Below are 26,600 nucleotides of genomic sequence, written 5' to 3'. Positions count from 1 at the left end.
GCTGAAATAATCTCTTCACGCCCACACACACACACACGCGCGCGCCAGGCGGCCTTTCATTTCATAGCATGCAAATGTGCACCTCATTGCGCTTATCCTGCACTTAATTGGAGGATTGAGGAATCCGTTTGAGATGAACATGCTTCTGAAAGTATACTGCGAGTTCATTTCTCCGCCTCCTAAGAAGTACAAAACAATTCAGATGTTTCGGATACTCGGCTGTTTAGTAAGAAAAGGTTCCTTTAGATCCTTTGCTGCATTTATTGGTCCTGTCTATTGAGTAGAATTCTTCAAAGATTAGAATCAGCAGACGACATCTTGGGTATCAAATGATAAAATATTAATTGAGTCATGAAGTAATTTTAAATTGTAATTGGATTAAAGAAATGATGGAGCAGTGGTTTGGAAATCCTATATTAGATAGGGATGAAACGTGAGGCCATATTGATATGTCCCCCCCTCCCCCCCCCACAGTCAAAACCACTGCAGTCAGGAAAAGGTTATTTTTTGTGTTCCTTCTTGGGTCTCAGTTCTACAGGTCTGTTGGTGGCATTGGTAGGACAAGCCGGGGTCGGTGTGTGTGTGCCGGTTGTACTGATGGGTGATTTAGTCATTCTCCATCTGTATCTTATCCGTTGTTAAATGCTTAATATGTCATTGCACACACACACACACACACACACACACACTAAGTTGTCAATGAGAGTGTGAGTAAGATGTTGGTGTACTATAATGTTAGAAGGGGCTGGTGTACATTTTGTAAGTGGTGTGTGAGTGCTTTAAGTGTTTCTCCGTGGTGTCTGTCATCAGTGCCGCTTCCCTTTCTATTGTTCAAACACAACTGCACACAAGCATCTGGTGTGTTGGGCGGGGTGTTTATGTAACTGCATGTGGGGGCTTATTGGAGCGAAGATGGATGGAGCGATTTGACCATAATGAGTAGTGAGATCTCCTCCAGATGAGCTCCCACAGCTGGACTTTGCGACGGAGACGAAGGAATCGGGCAGATTATGAACGGACCGATTATTGTTTGTTGTCGGACGCGTGAAGAGGGGGAGCGTGCGTCTGGGATGGATGGCGACATTTTGGAGATGACTTGGTTCTGCTTGTGCGCGTGCGATGACGAGAGATTGGGAGCATCAGCCGGTCTGAGGGAGCAGGGAGAGGTTGGGGGTGAGGGGAGGGAGGAAGCTGGAGGTGTGGAAGTAAGGTTGGGGGAGGTGGAGGGCGGGTTGGAAGCGGAGATGGAGTGGGAGAGGAACAGACTGGCTAAGGGAAGGAAGAGAGCAAAGGAGCACTTGATGTGGGCAAAGTGGTGGTGGGGTGGGGGGGCATTGATGCCTGCACCTTACTTCTGTCCTGTCTCCGTGCTAGTGTGCCAGCAGTGTGTTGTCGGTCGGCCCCAGGGATTCGCTCGCCTGTGTGAGCACCGGGCTGGCCGGCCATACCCCCGTCTGCGGGGCGAACCAGTCTGTTTTTCTCCTTCACCACTTCTCTGTTTGTCTGGCAGACACACACGGGGGAGAAGGAGAAAATCTGTCCGTACTGCGGTCAGAAGTTCGCCAGTAACGGAACCCTCAGAGTTCATATCCGCAGCCACACAGGTCAGTACCCCCCCCCCCCCCCATCCGAGCAAACATGGCTTTACCCACATGCAGGGCTCTCTCTCACCCCCCCCCCCCCGCAAAATGGTTTGCCCCGTTCCTGCCTCCAAGTCCAGCGTTCCACAGACATGCTCAATCTGTGCATAAACACTGAGATTATTGATATGCCCACAACTTCAGACAGCCCAGTATCTTCCATCCCTGGTGTGTTTGTGGGTCCAAGTCCTCTCACTTTTTGTTTTTGCTTCACATCTTCCAGAGAGTGTGTGTGTGTGTGTGTGTGTGTGTGTGTGTGTGTGTGTGTGTGTGTGTAGCTCCCTAATAGAGGGACACACGGAGCGCTGCCGTCCTGCGCGTTTCCCATTGCTGATGGAATAACAGGCTCTCTAGAATAGAGAGGCACACACATTCCTGGGTGCTTCCATAACAACATTCTGTAGTGAAGGCCCCACACAAACAACACCCACACACACGTTTGTGCACATATCTTCACACAAAATTAAAACTCCTTCCCTTGCCTCTGCCAGTGCTGCTTTTAAGTCTCGTTTCAGATTTCGTCAAATAACCTCACGTAACCTGGTAAATGATCCACACAGGGAGAGACAGATTTCTCTCAAATGTTCTGCGTCATGCTCTTCCTAAGAGGAGCCATTTCCTTTGGCCAACCTTTTAAACTCCCTCACTGTGTTTCCTTGAAACATATTAAGATTAAGGGGAATATTCCATATTGAGACTAAGAAGAATATTCCATATTAAGCGTGGCTTCAAACCCCGATCCCTCTCCATCATGGAAGCCCCGCTGCAGACGAGTCTCCCTGTTGGCTTTTTGTACGACGCACATCAGACATATCTGGCGTGACCAGTAGATGGAATGATCTTTTAATTTGAAGCCGTTGATAAAATGAGTTCAGTTTGAGATGTGGTGTTGACAATGCCTTTGTTCTGCTGTGTGTGTGTGTGAGTGAGTGCCGATTGTAGCTGTGTGCCTGAGTTCTTCTGTCTGACTACTGCAGACAGATTTAATGAGCTACATCAGACACATTCTGGGTTTTTTTTTTTTGTGAGCCTCGAGGCTCTTTGTCTGTGAGCTAACATTGCCCACCCAAGATTAACACAACGGCCCTTCAGATACACACACACACACACACACACACACACACACGTATGCATACATATCAACACACGAGCTCTTCTGCTGTAGAAATGAGTGCCACCGCGGTAACGAGCACGGTGGACTCTCCGTGTGAGGGTGCGCGCTCTGCGCTGTTTGGAGTGCAGCAACTCGGCTGAGCAGTGAGGGCTGCTGGGGAATGTGGAGGGAGGGGTGGGAACGAGGGATGCACCTCGGGAGAAGAAAAGAGCGCCGGGGAGAAAAAAGAGGGAAAGAAAGGAGCACTCCAAGAAGGCAACCAGCAACATGACCTCTGACCCCCGTTGCCTGTAAATCTGGCCCGGTTCTCTAGCTCAGACTCCCTTTCACTTATTCGTGTTGCTCTTCCCCCTCTCTCTCTCTCTCTCTCTCTCTCTCTCAGCCACTCCCTGACTCTTACACTGCGCCCCCCACCCTCTCTCTCTTCCTCCCCATCACTTTCATTCTTTATAAAAGTTTTTATAATATTTTATTTGGATGACTTTTTTTCTTTTCCCAAAGCAGTTAAGCATATATCAACATTCTCTCCTCTTTCCTAACTGCTGTCTAGAAGCACTTTTGAAAAGGCTATGTTTCACCCACTGTGTCGCCATAGTCTCCTTCCCTCCCTTAGAACTCCAGTAAATAACCGACTCCATGGGTTAAACAGATGTTTCCCAAAAATCTTCCGTATTGAGTTTGGGAGAACCCTATAAAACGCGTGCTCTTTATGGAGGCTCCATAGTCCTCAGTGCAGTGCGAGCTCTGGACGGCCACCGTACCCTCAGCGCAGAAGAGGTTAATCCCCAAGCATGCGTTTCATCTCCCTACAAAAGAAACTTTGTGTGTGTGGCGTTTCGCTGTTTGTCCGTTTGTTTTTAGCCACCGCTCAGTGAGAGCTTAAAGCTAAGCTAATCCTTCAAGTCCACTTCTCTAGCTAGCCCGCGGTGAGATGCTCACTGAAGATTTTGCATGCTGTGTGCTCAAGGCCACAAACGACTGGAGGACTCAGCATGGCACTGGTCACGTGAACGGCATGGATTTACTTTTATGTGTTAAGGGTCAAACTGTAGGTCAGGACTGTTTCAGAATCTGACCGGCGGGGGACCCACGATAGTAACAGAAGTGCCACGTATGTTTGTCTTCATTCCAAAAGAATGTGTTCCGAAGCGCGTTCACCGAAATCCCCCTCGGTGATGAATCTCAGAAACGAAATGGGTCAGAATTGCAGAAGACTGTCGCCGTTTAAGGTTTCACGTGCAAACCTGTGTCGTTTTGAGTAGATGCATCGTGGCCAGATGCGGGATTTCCTGTTTTGACACGTGACTTCCCTTATATGTGCGAGAGAGTCTTCTCTCCCACTCGCGCCACTGAGCACACGTGCCCACGGTCCACTCCGACTGGCCAGCGCGAGCACGAGCACGAGAAGCAGCCGTAACGCACCTGCTTTTAGGCTGTGATGAAACTGTTTTCAGATCAGCACCAAATGGTACTCCCTGGAGACGGTGAATGTGGAGTAGCAAGCTGGCCCGCTCACGGACATTCCCTGTTTAAACCCCCCTGGAAATGCCCGTTCAGACAGCTCAGAGACTGGAAGAGTGAATGAGTGTTTTGTTTATCAGCCCAGGTCCGGCACTACGTCATAAGGGGTGGGGGTGTGTGTGTGTGCGTGCGTGTGCATGAATATTCGCATTCGTGTGCATGTGTTAAGCAGTAGGAAACAGGAGAACTGGGTGTGTGTATGTGCACTTGTGTTTCTTGTCTGGGTCCGGAATTTGTTATAGAGCAGTGTAGTGTGGGTGTATGTACACGCATGCAATAGTATGTCACACAGCAGGACTGTAGCTGGCTAAGAGGTCATCTGAGCAGGAGGACCTGAAGGAAACACAGAATGCAGACACTGAATAACCTCATGGGTTGTTTCATGGTTGGGAAACCACCAAGGTTCAAGTGCTTTCCTGGGATTTGATTTTTCCAAATATAAGACTGAAGGACCCATTGTAGGACAGGGGTGTGGGTGGTTGTGTGTGTCTGGATTATACCACAATGGTAATTACTCCCATCTTCAGTAAAAGTACATCAAGAGTAACTTTTTCCCCTTTTCTTTACCTTGCCATGCCTTTATCAGATTAATAAGATGTGGAGAATATGCTGATCATTCATATTTCTAATATGTCTGGAAAGCACAAACACTGGCTGAGCAAGGACCTGTATAAACACAAGTCATCCTTCACATTCTGCAAATGTTTCTTTTTCCTGACAAATGGTTTCATGCGCTGAACGGTTTTATAAATCCTCCGAGGCAAAGACATAAATAGGAGACTAAGATATAAGATGTCAAGGCTGCGGTCCTGAAGGCTCACTTTATGGCATCCATATGAGATAGTGTATCAATATGAAATATTAGAGCAGTTGAGGATCTTCCACATATGAATTCAGTTTTAGATACGAAGTTGTGTGTGTGTGTGTGTGTGTGTGTGTGTGTGTGTGTGCGTGCGCACAGGTGCATCTGTCCTGTGTGTGTGAGACAGGTAATTGCTGTGGAAAAGCTCTCTGCAGGAATCTGTATCTTCCTAAGTAGTTTTCTGTGTGTGTGTGCGCGCGCGCACACACACACACACACACACACACACACACACACACACACACACACACTCTTGCTCAGGATGCGCTTCTTGGTTTCATCTTCTGACCGTTCTGTATTGCTCGGTTGGACGAGAACTGGAGATGTCCTGGGTGAAGATGGTTAACGGCTCCCCCGTGTTTGTGCTGCTGCGTGGTCGTAGTGAGCACGCTGTGCCTTGCCCCGGGAGTGAGCCACGTTTAAGAGGATGGCCAAGAAGAGCACTGGGGACAGGGGGAGCTCACGCACCTCAGCATCCTGTACAGGCTCATTTACATACTGATGACGTGATGCTTTAAAAATTGTTGAGCGGCACAGAACTCTGTGTGTGTGTGTGAAGGACAGGCAGATTAGGCCTTCTCTCCCTAAGCACTGAGAGGCAGTACAGACTCTCAGCAAGCAGGTCCAGAGGCAGCCGCTTATCGGCCCAGTCAGGCCAATGCTGCATGGCTTCTCTATTCTGATTTTGTGTGTGTGTGTGTGCGCGCCTGCACGTGTCTGACTGAAATAGGAAAGCCAGGACTAATGTATCTCAGACTAAAGCTAAAGTGCTCCACAGTTCTCCAAGTAACCCCAAACAAACTCTTGGCAGGCAAATCATGAAGTGGGGACAGTCATCCATGCACCACACACACACACCGATTGGCTGGCTGGGGGGGATTTAGGGGCCAGTGGGGATAGCTGGGGCTAAAGGGAGACACCCAGGGGTCGCGCACACACACGGTGTCCTGTTACAGAGCATGTTAAATCAATTAGCCCCTCTATTTCTGTATACAGACGCACACATGAACAAAAGAATACACATCAGGCATCTCTTATGTTAATCCCGTAGCAGCTAGGCTAAATCAAAACAACAAAAGATGAAAATCCCATTATAACTGCATCCAGCTGAAACTGTCGGACTGGTTTGGGTAAATTAACTAGACTACAAGTCAAGTTAAGCTATAAGAATGCACCGTCCTTTGGAATGTGGTCCTACGGTCTGGTGCCTTTTCGTCTTGTCAGTCAAGCATGGGCTTAACCGTTGCCCCGTCCGGAAGATCACTGGGAGCCCAAAGCAGATGGGCTACCAGCACCAACTGGCCTACTCTATAGCCAAGCAGTAGAGCTCAGCAGCAACGAAAGTATGTCTGGACAGAACTTTCATCTTTCTACCACTGTGAATTCCTCCTAAAGCAGTTTATATATTCGTCATCTTTTACGAGCCGTGCAACGCAGCCAGGTTCCTCCACAGTCCCAGAATTCACTGCGGCACGGCGTCTCGGTTGGCCTGGCTCTCCGTCTTCCACAGAGCCGGTTCAGAGGGTAAAAGCCTGAACTAGATCCATGGCTGGTCACACACCACATCTGGAGTTTCGGTTGGCTTGTTTGTCAACGGCGTGTTATCGCGAGAGCGAGAGCAGTGGATCCGTCAGGAGTGTAGTGCTGGTTTATAGCTCGCTAAAGGGGTCGAGGCGCATTCTGCTCCAGTTGGGGATAGTGGCCAGGATCTAACGGAGCTCCTTACTGACCCAGAAGGCAATGGCGGCCCAGAAGCTTGCAGTTGACGTGGAGATCACGGCGAGCTTCACTGTAACGATGTGCAGCCGAGACGGCAGCGTTCCTGTCCGTGAGGAAGTGAAGGGCTCTCAGCAGAGGTAGGAGTGAGGGAACAGGATAGGGAGCTCCCATTTTAAAGCAACACGGCGCTGCATCACTGACACCACAGACACGCCTGGAGGGCAATCTCCAACTAAATGAGGATCTCGGCCTGTTAAGTCCCCTGAAGCGGAGCTAATTAACCTTATTACTCGCAGGACAAGTGAAGAAGCAGCCCCAGCAATCTTACCATCTTTATCTAATTAAACAACTGTTTTTTTGTTTTTTTTTTAGTCCCTTAAGTTACACTAATGCGAGTTAGAAGTCAGATCACCACACAGTCATCTCTTATGTAAACACGTGCGTGAACACACACACAGACGCCCTGAGCACTTTGTATCCTGCTAAAGGCCGCATCTTATTAAGTCGCACGTTTGCCATTTTCCTTGAGGAGCCGTCCCAGTTGCCTGGCGCGTTCCTTATCCCGCAGGGAGCCGTTCTTCCTCCAGCAGACCCAGAAAAGGAAATTGGAATGAGGCTTCGTTTCAGGGGCCCAGCATCCTCGCTGCCTCCTAGCTGTGACGAACGGAGGCGGCAGGGGAGCTCGTACCAGGACGTGCACACCTGGTTCGCAGGCCAGTTCGCGCTACGCTCACCACACCAGGTGTCGAAGAGTCCATGCACGCCAGGCGAATACTCTGAACCCTCACGCGGACATGCTCACTAATCGCTAATGAAGACATTAGCGAGTTGCAGCAAGTTAATAGAGGCGTGTTGGCGTTGAGCGTGTTGGTGTTGAGCAAATGTTGGGTCACGCTGATGGACGCTGATGTTGGTATCGTTAGCCTTTCTGTTTGTGCATCAACCCTTGCAGATGAGTTCATAGAGAGTCAGCTTTGGCTGCATGTCCTTTCCTAAGAGATGGGGTGCTCAGAGTCCCACAGCCAACAGGACTTGCATACGCTTTGTGTCTTTTTTTTTTTATTTTTATTTTTTTTTTTATAAGTAATGAGAGAATTTGAATCTGAGCATCCCCTCAAACTGCCCTAAGCCAGTGAAGTTCTGAAGACCAAGTTGTCTGCTGTCCAATTGGTCAGGAACGTCGCTTGTCAGGACATGCGGACCGTCCCACTTTCAGCAGGGTGCTGCACCTCCGCCGGCATGTGAGCTGAGCTCCGGCGCAGCCCGGGCCTCCAGAGCTCTGAGCCGGGCTGCCTGCTGCGATCTGCTCCCCAGATCGGCTGACGCTAAAGCAGCTCCACGTGGCTGCCCTGCCTGTGACTGACAGACTCGTCACTCCTCTTTGTCAGCCCCGTCGAGCTCACACTGATAGCATCTCTAGCGGTCGGAGCGGTGAGACTTGGAACCTGCAGTGGGGAGGGGCCTCAGTGACCCCACCCAACTTGGGTCAAACAAGGTTAAGATCTGGAAGATTGGAGAAAAGGAGTTGAGTAGCTGAGAGGGCAGAGCTGTTGGCTATGGGACGCACAGAAAGAGGCTCTGCCCCGGTTACATATGTGTATGTGTTTTAAATGCAAGGTTAAAATACTGTGCAGGAGCAGAGCTGCGTTTAGAATGCAAGAGGAAAACATCTTGTTTTATACCCTCTGCTATACTGAACCACATGTTCTTTAGGGAATAAGCCAGCTTAAAATTTATACTTTGCAAGCTTTGCTCTCTAAATCTCCTCCTTTATTTATTGCCCTGAAAGGAGTGCAGTAAATTTGTCCATGGGCATGCCTGTGGGTCTGGATCTGTGTAGGTGTGTGTACTGTTCTCATGCACACTCCATGGCCTTCACCATTTAATTCCACATGCCCTCTATTACCTTTGAACCTGCATCAACATTGCTTATACATACAAGTGTCCTAGATGCACTGAAAACCCAGTTCGGTTATGGCAGAATGACCATAGAGTGTATTTGCTGTAGGTGAATGAATAAGTGTTCGCAACAGTGTAGTGGCCCTTTCTGTTATCTGTAGTTCTGCTCCAAGTCAGCATGCTGAAAGTGCAGACGCACTGGTGTGAGGCCTGGCCGGACACGCGCGTCGTAAGATCGGTTTTTGTCAGCAGGCCCAAGTGCAGGAGTTTTCTCATGCGCCGAATACTTTCAGCACTAAAGTGGCCATCCAACCTCCCACGTCCCAACCGGTCCAGCCTCGCACACAGCCGTGGGGGTGGGGGGCATTGTAGAATCCGATTCTAGTGGAACAGAATGCCACAGAATCCGTGATGTCACGCTGGAAGCCGTGGAATCTTAAATAGAATCTCCAGACAATTTCAAGGCTTGGCTCTCACCGCAGCGGTTATTCCCCGGAGGACCTCGGAGTGCCTTTTTCCTCAGCTATTCCTGTGGCTTTGATCTGGCCATGCACGCAGAGGGAAAGAACAACCCTTCTTCCTGACTTCAGCCCCATCACGGCCGTTTGGTTTCAGTCCAACCTACTGTAACTGCGTGTCTGTGGGTCAGCGTGCGCCATCGTTACGCGCTGCCTCGACTGGAAAGGATGTTCCAATGTTGTCATCGTCGTGATGGTGGTGGTGACTTTTGTTTTGTCTGTGTTGTTTAGGGGAACGCCCTTATCAGTGCCCTTACTGTGACAAAGCCTTCAGCAAGAATGATGGGTTGAAGATGCACATACGTACCCACACCCGGGTAAGACACAATGGCAGACACGTGGACGCAGTCTCTGTCTCTCCCTGTCTGTCCTTCTCTCTTACCCTCTCTCTGCATGAGTTGTCCCATTGTGGACATTGGAAATGCTGCAGTGTATGGAAATTTGATTTATTTGTTTTTCTGTATTTTTGCTTTTCCGTACAACCCCCAACCCCAACACCGTGCATGTGTGTGAAGCATGCCCAGGTCTTTGGAAACGCTCATCTCCTGCCACGAGGACCACTATGCTTCATTAAGCCTGTACACAAATAAGGGGGTGGGAGTAATGAAAGTATAGAGCTATAAATTAAAATATACCAGTGGATTTACCTATGATGGATTATGAAGACCAAGCTGTTCTTTCATAAACAAGACAGTAGTGGGTGATCAGCTGACTGTAATGAATCTTAAGGTACTGTGTTGAGCAGCATCTAATGTGTGTATGTAATACGAAGGTGTTTGCATAGAAATAACATCTCCATAATCGACTGCTGGTAACAAGGCAGCCGAAACTATTTTATTTTTAACTTCAAGATTCAAAGAGGCTTATTTCTAAAATAAAATCCTAGTTTCATCTTCGCTTTCTTTGCCAGTTTAAAAATATGATGCTTAAATGTCAGAGAAAGACCGGATACTGAACCAAGACGTTAGTCTGTAGATACCATGTCGCTCTTTCGAGTGAGAGAAGGTTTGGTGACCTTTTTCTTTGAATTTATCAATTTGTTCTTGTTTTTTCAATACTCAAAAACAAGTTTGAGCATAAAACTTTGTCTATTCTAGCTAGGTCTGAGAGAACTACGGGTAGTGTCATAAAACTATTTCCACGAATAGTCAGCATCAGGCATATGATTATATCCTCTGCCTATCAAATTTAAAAGATGAAAATTTGCTCAACAAAATGCTTAACATTTTATCCAATGACTACACATGGCAACATTTCTGTATGTTGCCACTATCTAACTGTAGCAACAACATATCTAATATTTTTGAAAACAGAGGCAGTCTTATCTGTTGGAGGAATCTGTAATTTTGAATAATGATGGTTTATCGGGATACTTCGTTTGGTCTGGTCCAGATACCAGTCTCACACCGAGGCAGTTTCATTTTATTTTCTGGAAGACAAAATCGGCATCACTATGAGCTGAGGCTCCTTCTGTAACGCTGGAGAGATTTGGCAACCACCGCATCCAAAGCCACCCATTTGAATTACATACTAATAGCCATGGAAGCAACACTGTTACCTGATGCTTACTTTTAACATAAATGGCCACTCCTCCACCCCTGACCCAAGTAAAGTACGTGCTTCGATATGAACGTCCTTGTCTAAAATTGCTTTACTCAGCCATGATGGGGGTGGGACATAATCCCGGCATCAGTGGTTTTAGCCCAGATTCAATGGAATCCATTTTGGGATGCAAGATGCATGGATTTAGGGAAGTAATACCCAATCCAGCTGTAGTTTGAAAATGGGCAGGAATATTCTTATGTATCTTCAGCATGACAATAGTTTAGCATCTTGCTAGTCATTTTTAAATCGATTTGTAGACAACGTGACAAAATAATCCCACAGAACTGATCCACGCATCAGCGGTATCAGATTTTGTATTTCGTATCAAAAGACACATTGTTGTCCCCCTGTCCCCTCCATCTGGTCCACAAGAGACTAGTGAGCTTAAGACTGTCCACCAATCAAAGGGTCACTCCGACCTAAACGTTACATACTCGAGGGCTTCTCAAACGGATGTATCCCAGAGCCGACCTGGCCGCCAAACTCAGAAGCCTGTAGAGTGCCTCTCCAGCAGTACGCCCAGCATGGAAGACCAGAGGTTCACAGCCCTGACGTGCAGACCATAGGCTTTGCTGATACCTCTCCAGTCACAGACTACTTGCAGGCCGGAGGTTTACAGATGAAGTAAATTCAAAAAAGACATGAGAAGAGTTTGAGCGTTTTCCACCATAGACGCGTTGCTAATTGTGCAGCAGCGAATAGAACTGAGCCAGGTGCTTCCAACTGGGCTGCTGATGGTTGCCAGCGTTTTGGTGCCGTACTCCAGAACTGATAGCCTGGGCGGTGCCGCCAGATTCCCCGGGGCCCAACGTTGCATGTAGGTCCCAACCTGCGCAGCTGGACGCTTGCTGCTTTTATCCTCATTTTATGGGAAGCCACTTTTTCCACGGCTCGCTGGATGGGAACCTGGGGAAGGAAAGTTGGATGCGTTTGCTACGCCACAGACCCGCCCAACACTTTCTCGTTACACTCTGCCTTGCATCAATACATCATACTGACAGTTACTAACTGCTTAATATTACCTCGCATCTCTCGTGCGCGTGCACACACACTCACACACAAAACGCGTCATCTTTTGTTGATGTAGAAAAAGTCGCCATAAACTTATGACAACAACGTTCTGCCGTTATGTGCGCATTTTGTTGGAGCGCATAAGTACATGGTTGAAATGCCACTCTCTTGGAAACAGGGAAACACAACTAGATTTGGGTTTCTGAACATAAGAACTGGGCTATAACTAGACATGGTAGTATGTAGCTCCAGAAATACTGTTCTGTGCAAGACATGCGCATGTGCGTGTGTATCCTTTGCTGTGAGGTTGCATGAGGTACAAGTAATGAAGGTGGTGTTCGTAAGGGCGTAGCGGCTCACTGGGAGCAGTGGGCAGCCCCGGCCCGATAACCCACCCGTGGAGCATGAGCGTCCAGGCCAGCCTCTCCGTCACGCAGAAGACACACGGCGCACCAGCGAGGTCATCATGAAAGAGACGATACGATTAGTCATAGAAAACATGAGCCTTCCGTCTTCTCTTAAAAGTTCGTTTATTACCGAATGTTAACGCTTCGTTACTAATTTATTAATTTCTTCGCTGCGTGGCAGTGCCTGGCTTTCTACTGCAGCTGCGGGTGCAGAACGTGTTCCCCCTCGCAGCGTGACTTGGGATGTAATCTTTACACCAGAAGGACTTGGCGTTCCTTCCCTCGCCTCCTGGGCCGCATGCTGCATCTGACCTGGCTGGACGGACAGGCTCAGCTTGGCTCCATGACTGGGGGCCGGTGCCAGGAGAGCAGGATGGCTGCTGCAGATGGATGACTCACCCGAGTGCGTTGTGGGTTCTCCCTCACCGCGCGCCGGCGCTTGTGCGGTTCTCCATGAGCCGAGACCCAGCGCGCGTTTGTGTGCCATACGGCCCATGCACCCCGTTGGGGTGGCCCTCCCCCCAGACGGCTCAGAGGGCCCCGCCCAATTACACACACCCTTAGCATGCAGATACGCACACTTGGGCACCTTGCACGTTCCATATGTGTCACTCCATTGTGTCCTGCCCATAAGATAACTCCATTTCCCATGATCTTTGCTTCCTGTTTCCACCCGTTCCCATAAGCGCCGCCCTGTGTGTGTGTGTGTGTGTGTGTGTGTGTGTGTGTGTGTGTGTGTGTGTGTGTGTGTGTGTCCACCATCCTGGCACACACAGACTCCCCCACAAATACAGACAGGGCTGGGACCCACGTTTCTGATGCAGGTGATTGCCATGTTGACAGACGTGCGGAGGAGAAGATAATGCTGTGTGTGTGTGTGTGTGTGTATGAAAGCTGGTGTTGTCTGGATACACGTGTGTGTCTAGCGGGTGTGTATCTGTATGCTTATAAGAACTGGGGGGCGATTTTGCGCTTTCCTCTGTAAAATCCGTTCCAGGTGCATTTCCCGAAAAGACACTTCATTTGTTTACATTACTGAATATGTGGGTGTGTGTGTGCATGCACATATCTTGGTGAATAACACAGAACAAACAAAAAACAAAACTAGTGAGTGACAGTGCGCACATGTTTGAATGATTACAGAAATCTTTCTAAATTATTCAATGGCTCTATTGTCTGAATGTGCATTTTTTACTTTGGCCTTTTTATATACACACACGTCTGGTCTCGCATATATTTGGGTTATTCGTTCAGTCCATTAATATTCGAACATCCGTGGAATATTCTGGAGTCATGTTCTTGTTTTGGTTCTCATTACTAATGTACACCACTACATACTGCATCAGGAAAAGCTTATAGAGCTGTTGTTTTTAATATTTGTGAAAAGTGTAAAAGTGTGAAATCCGAATGAGTTGGATCTGGTTTCGTTTAATCTTCTGTAGAATTGGGAAGTTTGTTCTGAAAATGCATTTCACTACATATTACAGAATGCCTGCCTTTAAATGTATTTTGTCACATATTCCATTAGTTTACTCAAAGTGACTGACTCTTGTCATGTATTCATCTTCTGGTTTCCTAAATGTCTTCAGCATACAGCCAAACAGAAGAACCAGCCTTGCCTTTTAACTCTGTATGTGGGAGAATTACATTTAACCAACATTATAGCAATAACATTAATGCATTTATGAAGACATTTGTTTGTTTGGTTTTTTGTTTTTTTTTAGAACAAGCATTCAGAAACCTGTTCATAAATACCAGGGTGATTTTAAGCCTGAAATAGGGTATTCAGGCCTAGTGTTTGGAAACTTTAGATTTATTAATGGTGTTTTTTCTCTCTCTGTCTACAGGAGAAGCCGTATAAATGCACAGAATGCAATAAGGCGTTCAGTCAGAAGCGAGGTCTGGATGAACACATGCGTACACACACTGGAGAGAAACCCTTCCAATGTGACGTTAGTACTGCACCACACACACACACACACACACACACACACACACACACACACACACACACACACACCCACACCCTTACCACAGCCCACAGGCTCTTACATTTGGAGCTGAGCGTGCAGTAGGTTGTAGGTGCTGTATGAAACTGGTCAGGTTGTCTCCAACCACTAAAACCAGGGCTACTCTAATCCTGGCTCTGAAGGCAAGGCTGCATTTAACTCTGCACTCTTCCTGCCTCTGGTGTCAGGACTGGGTTTAACCCCTCCCTCATCCTGCCTCTGGTGTCAGGACTGGGTTTAACCCCTCCCTCATCCTGCCTCTGGTGTCAGGACTGGGTTTAACCCCTCCCTCATCCTGCCTCTGGTGTCAGGACTGGGTTTAACCCCTCCCTCATCCTGCCTCTGGTGTCAGGACTGGGTTTAACCCCTCCCTCATCCTGCCTCTGGTGTCAGGACTGGGTTTAACCCCTCCCTCATCCTGCCTCTGGTGTCAGGACTGGGTTTAACCCCTCCCTCATCCTGCCTCTGCTGTCAGGACTGGGTTTAACCCCTCCCTCATCCTGCCTCTGCTGTCAGGACTGGGTTTAACCCCTCCCTCATCCTGCCTCTGCTGTCAGGACTGGGTTTAACCCCTCCCTCATCCTGCCTCTGCTGTCAGGACTGGGTTTAACCCCTCCCTCATGCTGCCATAGATCACTACAGTTTAATGAATCTGATCAGTGGCCTAAAATTGTATGTTGGAACGTGTTTCTTGTACGTATGTTTGTACTGAAGACTTCTGAGAGTGCAAAGAGAAAGTGTGCAAGCATTTGTGAGATGAGCAAAACTGTGTGAAAGTGTGTTTGTGTAAAAGCTGCTTTGTGACGTGTCGCAAAAACTGCTTCTGTGTGTTTGTGTAATTGCTTATTTGTTTGGTGTGTGTGTGTGTGTGTGTGTGTGTGTGTGAGAGAGAGAGAGAGAGAGAGAGAGAGAGAGAAAAGTGGAGCTGCCAGGAAGGATGTCCAGCCAGGCGACACAAAGCTGAAACCGCCCTGCACAAACTGACCACTCACTGACCTCCACACACACACATGCACGCACACGCACAATCCGGACCTCACAGTCGGAACAGTGTGGCTCCAACCTACACCATTAAAATAACACAACGCCTCCTTGTTTTCAGTGTCACTGAGCGGGCAGCAAGCTGACTTGAAGAATGGGAGTAGTGCGCTCTCCCTCTCTCTCTCTCTCTCTCTCTCTCTCCTTTTTTCTTTTCTGTGGCTCATACTAGTGGGATGGACCCCACAGTGCTGACCCTTGCATTTGATGGGCTGTAGATGTGTAGAGCGAGCTCTCCTGTACAGATGAGACACATCAGCCTGACCAGGGAAGCACGGTGTCCGCTAGGACAGCCTCAGGGCCGTTCTGAAGCGTATGGAGGCATCTCGACGGCCCCCGTCCCACCACACGCAAAGACGGGGGACACAACGCAGACACAGCTGGGCCAGGCTTCCCAGCCAGAGAGCCGAAAGAGCTCCTGAACCCCACATCGTCTCTGGGCACCGGGTCACGGACTCAGCCAGTTGACCACTGCAAGGCAGTTTAAAACAGGCTGTCGTTGTAAAGAGAGAGGGAGAGGGAGAGAGAGAGAGAGAGTCGAGATTAAAAGGTGCATGTTTGGAAGGAAGAAGTGGTTGAGCAATCACGAGAATTTCAGCACTGAACCAGCCTGCCGCCCATTTTAAAATATTTATCAGTGATGATGGGCAGAGGCTGCGTAATTATACGGGTAAGAGCAGCAGGAATGGAGTTTGTCATTTGGCGGCTCCTGAGGAGACACGCCGACGTGTTGCTTGGTATTTTCCAGCAAGGGTTGCTGTGTGCCGGACCCCCAGAACCCGAAGTAGGGCGTTTTCATACTGGCTCACATCCCTGAAATGCAGGATTAGATTTTAAGTGTTTAATGTATTAAAAACTCCTGGATTTTCATGGTAAAGAAGTGCATCTCTCCCTCACTCGGTCACCCATCCGCCTACTGCGTTTTTTAATCAGTTTGTCAGCGTCATCGTGGAAACGGCTGTGGTGCTAGGGTGGAACACAAACTTATGTCCAGTCCAAGCCCTGCTGATTCCATTCTAACACGTTATAATGACCGCATCAGTCAGCACCACTTAGATCAGCATGCATCTCTAAAGCCTTCAAACCCAGGCGCAGTAATGGAGAGTTCAGTTTTATGTAGAATTACGTGAGTCACGGGGGGGGGGTGGGGGGTGGTTGGAGAGGAAGAAACGGGGGGGGGGGGAGCATTACTTGTCACTAGTAACTAATTTCTGGTAAGTTAAACGCAGTAGTTAAAAAATCTCTTGAATACACAAACACAGAATTTGAAAGAATAAAACCCTATGGACAAAAGACAGGAAAGAAAACTCTTGGCAGACGACTCAAGAAGCGTCCCCTCTCTCTTTATCTCACACACACACACACACACACACACACACACACACACACACACAGACAGAGAGAGAGAAAGGACATATGGCAATCTCAGTGGCATACCCAAATGAAAAACACATCCTGTTTTTTTATTTGATTTGCCTGCAGGCCAGAAGCAGACTGTTTTTCCCTGCAGTTCAGCGGTTTTATTCATCCCTGTACCCATAAGCCAGTGAGGTGGGCCGTTCCCTCCGGTCTCGCTCTGTTCTCTGAGGTGACGGGCCTCTCTAGCCTCTTCGCGCACCCGTCTGGGAACGGCCTCCAATTATACCCAGAATTGTTCTCAGAGCTCCTTCGCGGGAAGCTGAAAACCTCCAGATTCGTCTCGACGCTCCTCTTCTTCGGTTCCCTTCGTTTGGAGCCTTTTACGGCGGCCGGGTTTTCTCAGTCACTCTCGCTCTCTGTCTCTCTCCCACTCGCGTGCACACTCCTGTATGGTCTATAATGGGCGTGAAAAGCTCCCCAATGTGAGCCGTGTATGGCGGGGAGATGGTCTGTGTGCTGGGTGTTTGGGTTTGAGGATGACAGGGTGAGGAGGATGGCTGCCTCCCCCTCCTGCTCCCCCACCCGTTCTTCCTCAGTGTCTGTGTGCCCCCCTCCTCGCTCCAATGTCCACAGCCTCTGTCAAAACTTTAATCTGCTGTATGAAGATGATTGATGGTGTGGGATGATTTTTGTACTGCGAACAGAAATATTTTGTACGTGTTTGGGAGGGTAGAGAGAGAGGAGTGTGTAGTGTATGAGTGTTCAATGCACTGTCAATTCATGCTAATGGCCTAACTGAGGGATCCAAGTGTGTGTGTGTGTGTGTGTGTGTGTGTGTGTGTGTGTGTGTGAGAGAGAGAGAGAGTGAGTGAGTGAGTGTGTGTTTGGCTTGGCTGATGTTTCCCAACTGGTTCTTTTCTGTTTGGTTGGCTCTGTTATTCAAAGTGGCTTTGGTTTGTTGTATGTGTGCATGCGTTTTATAATGTAGGGAGCATCTGGGAGTGAAACTGTGTTTTTTGGCTTGCTTCTACTCTTGTTACAGTTTTCAAGATTCTGTTTTATCTCTAGTTATGCGCTTGAATGTTGGTGAATACTTTAAAATCTTTATTTCTGCGCATATATATATATTCTAAAAACAGCATCATTTTCACATAAAATAGATATGTACTCAAATCGATAAAGATAAAATCCAATTAAACGTGAGGTAAAAACAAACTATTTTATTGTGGAAAAGGATCCAATATTACAAAATTATGTAAGCCTCTAGGATTAGCAGTCAATTTAAAGGTGAAATTAGCCAGGTGTTTTTATTCAATGGGTTTATAATTAGGTGTGAGTGTGCACCCTGTTTTATTTAAAGACCAGAGATCTGTCAGAGTCTTATCTTCACAAAGTGCTTGTGGACGTCCAGCAGAAAGGGAGCCGCTGATGCTCGTCGGGCCGGAAACAGTTCCAAAACCACCTCTGAAGAGTCTGGCCTCCACCAGGCCGCAGTCAGACAGGCTGCATAAAGAATGGAGGAACTTCAAGACCACTATACCCTCCCTGGGAAGGGTCGACAAAGAGGGGTCCCGCCAAGAGCAAGGCGCGTAATAGTCCGAGAGGTCACAGGAGAGCGCGGGGTAACTTCAGAGTGACTCCAGGCCACTCGCACGGTGGCGTCCCCCAACAGAACGCTGAGCAGCAGCTGTGGGTTTGGGGGGAGGACAGAACATCACTGCCTGTTTGCAGTGTGGAAGTACACCCATGCACTCGTGTGGAATAACAACGCACACCATATACGCGTTGGAAAATCCCACCTTCCACCTACACTTCTGGGAAGGCTGTGATGTCATCTGTGTAGGGCCAATGCTTCCGCAGTTGGTATGAAACGACGAACCCAGTTTCAACTATGATGAGTCAGCGGAAGTTGAGGTCCGCCACCTCACCTTCGCGTCTAGGCCAGTTCCCTTCTCCTGTGATGGTTTCTCATTCTCAAAACACCTTTAAGTCGGTCACATCTTGTGCTCCCACAGCGAGGGCTGTCCCGGCCCTTCCTGATGGCCTTCCCATTTCTAGGTAGACACCCTGGTGTGGACATTTTTGATCATGATGAGTGCAGCAAGGCAAGCCAATCACCTTCTGGGTCCATACCGTAACTGCTTACAGAACGTTTTTCCCCCCATCTCTGGTACGCGGTGGTAGGGTCGCGGTTTGGGCCCGTTTTACTGCATCTGGGACAGCGCAGCCAGCCGTCATTGATGGAACAACGGACTTCTGAGTTATACCAGCAAATTTTAGAGCCAGATGTCGGGACATCTGTCCAGGAACTGAATCTCAGTGGGTCACGAAGCAAGACGACGACCCTCAGCACACGGGTCGTTCTACCAAACAACGGCTAAAGAAGAGTAATGGTTTGGGATGGCCAAGTCAGTCCCCTGACCTTAATCCGAGGAAAGCGTTGCGGAAGAATGCAACATGTGAGGAAACCCACCAGCCTTCCGGAGGTGAAGCTGTTCATCCACTCGTGCCACTCACACTTCTGTAATACTGGATCATTCTCCTCTGTGAATAAATGACCACGTATAATATTCGGGTCTCAATGGTTTGGGTTCTCTTTACTTAGGGAATCCAATTGTGTTTCACGTCCTATTTTGCAGAAATATAGAAACTTCTTCTAGAAGGTCCACACACTTGAAAGCACCACCATAAAATTATACTCCCCATGACTAAGCAAAGGGCCGAGCAGTCAGGCCAACCATGACTTGCGCACGAGACGGGGGCATCCTGAACCAGAGCAGCGCTTTCCTTGATCACGTTTCTACTTGTTAAGCCTCGACGTCCTGTCCCCACCTGGTGCACATGGTCTGTGGCTGTGTGCTGGGAGGATTATCTAATCCAGATGCCGTAATAGGTGCCAGACCAGTCCCCATTCCCCTACTAACCCCCCCCCAAAAAAAAAAGCCACCAGGCTGACTTTCTGCAGACTGCAGCAGCAGGTGTGTTAGCTATCAGTGCTAACACATTCAGGCTCTGAGATCTGGGAGAAACGCCCATAAAAAGGAAACAAATGTTTTTTCCTGATTATTCATTGCTATAGACCCCATTGCATTTTCTGGATTGGCCGTAAGTGTGTGTTTTATTGTTTTCTATCCAGTGATTGGCTGTAGGTGTGTGAGACCTTGTCTTTTTCTTGTGTGTGTGTGTGTGTGTGTGTGTGTGTGTGTGTGTGTGTGTGTGTGGGGAGATAGGTGTGTGACCTGTCGTTTAGCTTGAAGAAGATGCTGATCAGACACAAGCTGACCCACAACCCAAACAGACCCATGGCCGAGTGCTCGCTGTGCCACAAGAAGTTCACCCGCAACGACTACCTCAAAGTGCACATGGAGAACGTCCACGGAGAGACCGAGGGCTGATGGCCACGCCCCCTACAGCCGACTACCTCAAAGTGCACGTGGAGAACGTCCACGGAGAGACTGGATCGATCATCTCTCTCTCTCTAGGTGAAAAGGTTCACAAATGCATACTGGAGTGATGCTATGTTGTGTAGCAGTAGTTCTGCAGGCCTCCCCTGAGCATGTATAATAGTATCTGCTGTGAGCAGATAAGGAACTCGATTCACGCTTGAATATTGTTCGCCGCTGTCCTCGTAAAGCCGTACTGAAAGCTGAGTTTGTGGTTATGATGCCCTCTACGTACCCATCTGTCGCCTTCCATTTTGCTTTCCAGTTTTGTTGCTTTCGTTTGTCACCTGTAACGTAAATCATTAATCGACATAATATAATGTTGCTGTTTAATTCATTGTAATTCGTTGTCTTTTTTTTTTGAAACACCGGAGGATTTGTAGGGCAAAGCCCGTCTGTGTAGTCGGCCTCTCTCCTGCGTTTGGCTCAAGCAATTTCAGAAGCTCCCCGGTTCCCATGCAGTTGTTTGCGTTGACTAATTATAAAGCCTGCGCCTGGGTAAACCGTGGATGGCAGGCAAATCACATGGGCCGCGAGGGCTAATTACAAGCGCTCGCTCGACAGTCATTAACTAAAGCCTGGCTCCGAGGTCTGTAACCGTCACTTACGGACTAATTAAAGCCTCAGCGTGGCTCGAGCTGACGCTGACTCGTTGGAGGCCACAGATATGGGCCCCGCCTACAGGCCGAGCGCAGGTGTTTGGGTGCCTTTGCGTCTCGGGGGCAGAGGGCGAGCCCCACCCGCAGGCTCAGTGCACGTACACGTACACCGTTACAAGGAACACGTACACCGTTACAAGGAACAGAAGGTCAGTGAAACTTGGTCAGGAAAAAAAAAACCTTTCTTTCTCAGGCTTTCATTTCCACCTGCACCTTCATTCAGTTCTGAAACTGCATTACCTGTCATTTTAATCCTTTTTAATATTAAATGTAGAAGTGTACATGTCAGATTGCACTTTATCGAGGTAGCCTAAACTGCAAATAAGTACTGAAATGTGCAGTAGAAGTGTTTTAGCTGCGTCACCAGACCTGCTTTGCTCCACAGTGACCTCAGCTCAACTAAACTTCTCAGCACTTCAGCTCAGCGGGGTTTCAGATGGGAGCTGGCCGTATGGCATTTACCTGTGTCTACCTGTGTTTCACTGTCTCTGCCTGGGCAGGTAGGGGCCCTACCTACTACTGGTACCCTTTTCATCAACACCCGGGTTGAACCCGCCTTTAACCACAGACGTGCGCATCGGAGAGAGTCCCGCGCTTTCTCTTCATTGGCTCTGACCGGTCCTGTCTACCTCAGCTCTCCTGCGCACCAGAATGGTGCCCGTGCATTTACATCATACATTTATATCCAAAGCATTTATTACAAGCATTTAAACAATTACGACCGCGTACAACTTGAGCAGTCGAGGGTTAAGGGTCTTGCTCAAGGGCCCAACAGTGGCAACCTGGCAGAGGTGGGGCTTGAACTGGCAACCTTTTTGATTACGAGTCGAGTACCCTAACCACCGAAGCTGTAGTGTTGCTTCCACCAGGGGGAAGTAGCTGGCAGGGCACTGGAGTACGACACAGGGTCACACTGTCCCCTTCACTCCCTCGCTGGTGCCCACCAGCCACACGGGAGTGACTCATCTCAGCCCAACTGCAACTGTTTACAGAGCAAACACCACGTGGATCCCCTCTGATCTATATATGTACGAGTGTGTGTGTGTGTGTGTGTGTGTGTGTGTGTGTGTTTTTGAAGTTGTTTGGTTGTTCTCTGGGAGTGTTGGCTTTGCCACAGGCTGTGTGTGTTCATGTGCCAGCCTTTAATCTGATCTTTACGCATATTCTTGTGTGTGTGTGTGTGTGTGTGTGTGTGTGTGTGTACACATTTGAGGCTGCGTGCTGCTGAGCGGTGCTGAACCGCTGTCACACCCTCGGTGCACTTTTGCTTCTCACGGTTACCTTCTCTGCTGTAGCTTCTCTCCTTCTCCCGCTCACTCATTCCAGAGTACGTCTGCGTTCCCGCAGGAACGGGGTCACCGCGGCATCCCCCGCAGGCGTGTCCTGATGACAAAGCCCGTGACACCCCACGCTGGCAGCTGGGCCCACCAGCCGCAACACACACACACACACACGCTTAGAGCAGCAGGCCACAGACACGCTGCTACAGCAGTATAAAGCTCAGTGCTGTTCTTTATTGCAACAGTTAGTGGTACACCCAGCTCAGCAGCGACGCTGGAATGCAGTCCACAGTGCGCGCGTAAACACACACACACACACACACACACACATCTCAGAAGCCGCGATGCTCGAGGGCTGCAATGGGTATTTCAGATGCGTCAGAAGGGTTTTTCCTGATGTGAGAGTGCGTGTGTGTGTGTGGTATACTCGAGCCATCTGTATGTCAGTGGCTTGGAGTGCCTTGTGGTGCGTATGCAGTGTGTGTTCTACATGCAGTTGTGGGCAGTGCCCCCACAGTAGCTGTTAAAGGAGCTGTGAAATGGACCTGTGAAAGGGCTAATCCCGTGTCCTCCGGCGTAACCCCTAACGGCCCCTGTAGCGTCTTCAGGTGGGGCTTGTTGCTGTCCCTGCGGCTGGCTGCAGTGGAGGGTGTCTGAGAGGTGGAGGTGCTGTGCAGCCGAGCGCAAGGCGGGGGACAGTTGGTGTTGCATTTTTGGGTAGCGAAGTCTTAAACGTGCACTCCACACGCAGTGATACTAGCAAATGGCTGAAGGCAAAACTACCGCTGCTTTTCACAACATTTTTGAGTTAAATCATTACCCCTTAGTTCAATCAAACCCTTTCAACAAGTAGCATCAACATAATAGTGACAATGCAGCATCAAAAACATTAAAACAACAATGATAGCAAACAGGAATAGTACACCACGTACACGAATGTTAAAAACTGCACAGATGCACACCCGTCATAGGCGTTAATGTAGCCTGTGCATGTTTCTAACTATGTTTTTTAACTATATCTACTGGCTGCACTGGTTTCCTTCCACGTGTGTGTGTGTGTGTGTGTGTGTGTCCCCACCCTGTGTGAAATGTCATGTTCTTCCTGCGCAAACCATGCCATCAGTCCCCTTTGCTGTCCCTACGGCAACAGGTGGCGCAGGACGCTTTCGTGAGCCGCGGAACGCCAAGATTGTCCTGAAACGGCACGGCGTGCCCCATCTCCATGCGTGCGGAAGAGTGTGTTCTTCCTTATTTGGGTTTGCGTACGTCTGTTTTTGTATACTTCCAGACATGCACGAGGACATGGTGGGAATAGGAAGAGCAGTAGTGTTTAAATTAGATTATGGTGTGATTAGGTATAGGATTCATTTTAAGTAATTAGGGTTAGATTATAGGAGTAAGGATTAAGTCCAGGTTTAGTGTATTAGCCTTGAGTCCGGGTTGGTGTTTAGTATTAGAGCTTAGTTACACTAACGTTTGGGTCCTCACAAGTGCATATGTTTAGTGGAAATGCATTGGTCTCAACCCATACCCAGTGGTCTGCTTAAAAGGAGAAAACAAGAATGTGTGTGTGTGTGTCACGCGCGTGTGTGTTCCATGCACGGAAAGGCAGGGAGTGGTACCAGGAGAAGAAACCAGGGCATGAGCCACAATGTGGTCAGCCTATAGCAAGTAGGCACGGAGAGAGAGAAAAGGAAGAAGTATAAGGGAGGAGAAAAAGAGGCAGATTGTGAGAAAGAGAAGAGAAAAACAAAACATGTAATGGGTCTTCATTGTGTTATTCCCGCTCTACATTTCCAATCTCTCAACCGTGTCCAAATGTGTTTTGTGAGCAAGTGAGCCCCTAGTGGTCAGGTGTAGTAATCACAGTAATGCGCTTCGCGAGTGTGAGTCCAACGGAATACGTGCAGAAGTTGCCACCCTAGTGAAGTGCTGAGGCTGAAGCGCCCGTGCATGCGTGGTCACTGGTGTGTCCATCACACAATGACCTGAGGGTTTAATTTTATGGGTCATCATGCGTGACTAATTTCTAAGTGGGGGCATATTGGTCTTCATTTAAAGTCTTTAGGACCGTGATGTTGGTGACCGCGAGGAGATGCTTGGTGAGGAGTCGTGTGACGATATCCGCTCACCTCCGGGACGCTCCTGGGTGAGGCTTTGTAAACCCACCCAGCCGCGTTCTGTCCAGCACATGTCGGACCTGCGCGCGTACGTCTGCTGCTCTTTTTTAGAAAACCAGTTGCTTTTTTTCCCCCTTATTTTCTGGAGCTCCAAAGCCAACATTCCCGCGGCCGTCTCTCTACGGCTGTGAGTTGACAGAGCCTCCCTGTCTGGCCAGCCGTTGTGGCATTCCTGAATTCCTCCTCCGACCTCCTTTCCTGCCGCGTAGACCTGCGGAGCGTAGTGAAATACGGCTCGCTTGAATCGTTTGTCCCCACCGTTCAGAACTTTCTCTCGCGGGAACGCCGATGCCGCTGCGTGCAGATTATCCCCGCCTCTGAGGAGATTATTGTTTGGTTCTATTTTACATTTTTTTTACAAAGCCAACATTCTGCCTCGCCGTGCTCATCTCTGGCTCTGCGGAAGCGCTTTGGCGGAGGGCAGCGTAGCGCGAGCCGAGCCGGTCGTTCCGAGAGTTATTAGCGGTTTCTGGAAGGCCTTGCTTTCCCGCGCGGAGGGGATTCCAGCTGAAAAGAGCGACGATTTAATTCCACTTCGTTCTGTTTGATTTGGGGGACCGGAGCAGTTTCCAGGGAGCATGCGGCAAAGACAAGGAGGGTCAGCCTGCATCTGCAGCCACGGTCCATAATGCTTTTCCACGATGCAGAGACCTCGTCAGACAAAAAGGGTTAGAGATAGGTGTTTGTTTTTGAAGCAGGCAATCAGTATGTTGTCGACATAATGTGTGTCTGTGTGAGTGTGTGTGAGCAGAGAGTGTCCATCAGCAGTGGGCAACCATTAAATAAACCCTCAAGATCTAGAGAGTGCTTCAGCCCTGTCAGCACACACGTCACTGACATCAAGTATGCTATTATTCTACCACAGACCTGTCTGCACTTACACACACGCACAAAAGTACACACGCGTGCCCACGCACACACACAGTGCTGTCCTCGCTCCACTGGCCTGTGTTGACAGAGACACACGATAGGAACGATGTCTGTCGTGTTTCACCGAGAGAAATGAGAACATCACAAAAGGAAATAAAGAGCAAAAGAAAGTGGGATGAAGTCCTGTTCCTAACCACTGCATCCATGTACCCCCCCAAGCTGCTACTCTCTGGAAAAAGGTGAGGTGTGTGGAGCCTAGAGCAGATGTGCCCCTGCGAGAGAGCACCGTACGTTAAGAGCAGGAAAACCGTGCGACATCCCCCCCCCCCCATGCTTTTCAAACCTGGTCTTCTCACCGATTCCACCGTGCAGACTTCGCGATTAGAGCGTTTTACGAGCGGCACTGCCAGAGTTACAGGAAACTCGCAGGAGCGGCGCTTCTGCAACCAAGCCTCGTGCGACCTCCGGCATGAGTCGGAGTCCCGTCCACGTTTCTCCGGCCGCGCAGAGCTGCGTGGAACGAGAGGAGGAGTGGAGGCCGCGGCAGATTTGCGGGCGGTGACGCCGCACGGGTCTGGAGCGATGTAAGGAGAGATGGGGGGGGGGGGGGCTTTCTTCCTGTCCGCGGGGGTGGGAGCCTCACCCCTGGACCCTTTTCATCTCACTTTGTCAGAGGATCTGTCTCTCACTCTCCCTAACTATGCCTCTCACTCTAATCTTTTTCTCTTGCTTTCCTTCCTAATTATCCGCTCTTTCCCTCATCCCCCCCGGGCCCCCCCCCCCATCTTATGGGAAAGGCATTGGCATTAGGACCATGCTGGCAACGTTATCCTGGTCCTCCCTAAGTAAAGCACAGCAAATGGAGTTATGCACACAGCAGGGGTAGTTGAGGAATCGTCGGTTAGCAGAGTGCGCTCAGACCAGCATGCATACACACACGCATCTCTAAGTCTGTCTGACCTCACAATCCTAGACATAGAGCACTTAAAGTGCTCTCTGTTCCCCTGTGCAATGACTTCTGACATAATGGCCTATAGTAGATATAATAGCCTCTAGTGTCTGCAGTGTGTGTGTGTGTGTGTGTGTGTGTGTGTGTGTGTGTGTGTGTGTGTCTAAGTCTAATTGGGGGTAAGACAGACCCGTCTAAGCCTGCTCAATTAGTCACACTGAACCTGTTACCCCATGGACCACACACATTATGACATTATGCCTGCATGTAGCCACTAAACATCTCCCCAAAATACACTCCCCAACACATCCACACATTTTATGGTGGTAAAGGCCTTGATACTGGTTTCTCTACAGCATGGCACTAATCTCGCATCTCATCTTCTCCTACAGGAAGCTAGTGGTGTAACATGGCCATTAATCCTAAACACACACTGGGAACAAGGGCCTTGGGCTGGCAGCTTTCAGCATGAGCACAATACACACACACACACACACACACACACACACACACACAC

The 26,600-nt window shown here is 49.0% G+C and overlaps 1 protein-coding gene across 2 annotated transcripts in view; it reads left to right on the top strand.

Annotated features, from left to right (window-relative positions):
* The window catches only part of prdm5 (PR domain containing 5), a 33,798-nt gene extending 13,320 nt beyond the window's left edge, over positions 1-20,478 (top strand). The window contains exons 13-16 of one of the 2 annotated variants that reach the window (XM_035521161.1): positions 1,511-1,604; positions 9,505-9,590; positions 14,144-14,248; positions 19,933-20,478. In XM_035521161.1, coding sequence (XP_035377054.1) covers positions 1,511-1,604; positions 9,505-9,590; positions 14,144-14,248; positions 19,933-20,097 — 450 coding nt within the window. In that variant the 3' untranslated portion in view covers positions 20,098-20,478. Of the gene's footprint in view, positions 1-1,510; positions 1,605-9,504; positions 9,591-14,143; positions 14,249-19,932 lie in introns of those variants that run through there. The other variant, XM_035521162.1, reaches the window with a different exon arrangement.
* The last annotated feature ends 6,122 nt before the right edge of the window (positions 20,479-26,600 follow it).

This window comes from Electrophorus electricus, chromosome 22, assembly GCF_013358815.1.
Source record: "Electrophorus electricus isolate fEleEle1 chromosome 22, fEleEle1.pri, whole genome shotgun sequence".
Lineage (NCBI taxonomy): Eukaryota > Metazoa > Chordata > Actinopteri > Gymnotiformes > Gymnotidae > Electrophorus > Electrophorus electricus.
Note: the sequence above shows the minus strand (reverse complement) of the source record. Positions and strands in the feature narration are given on the sequence as shown.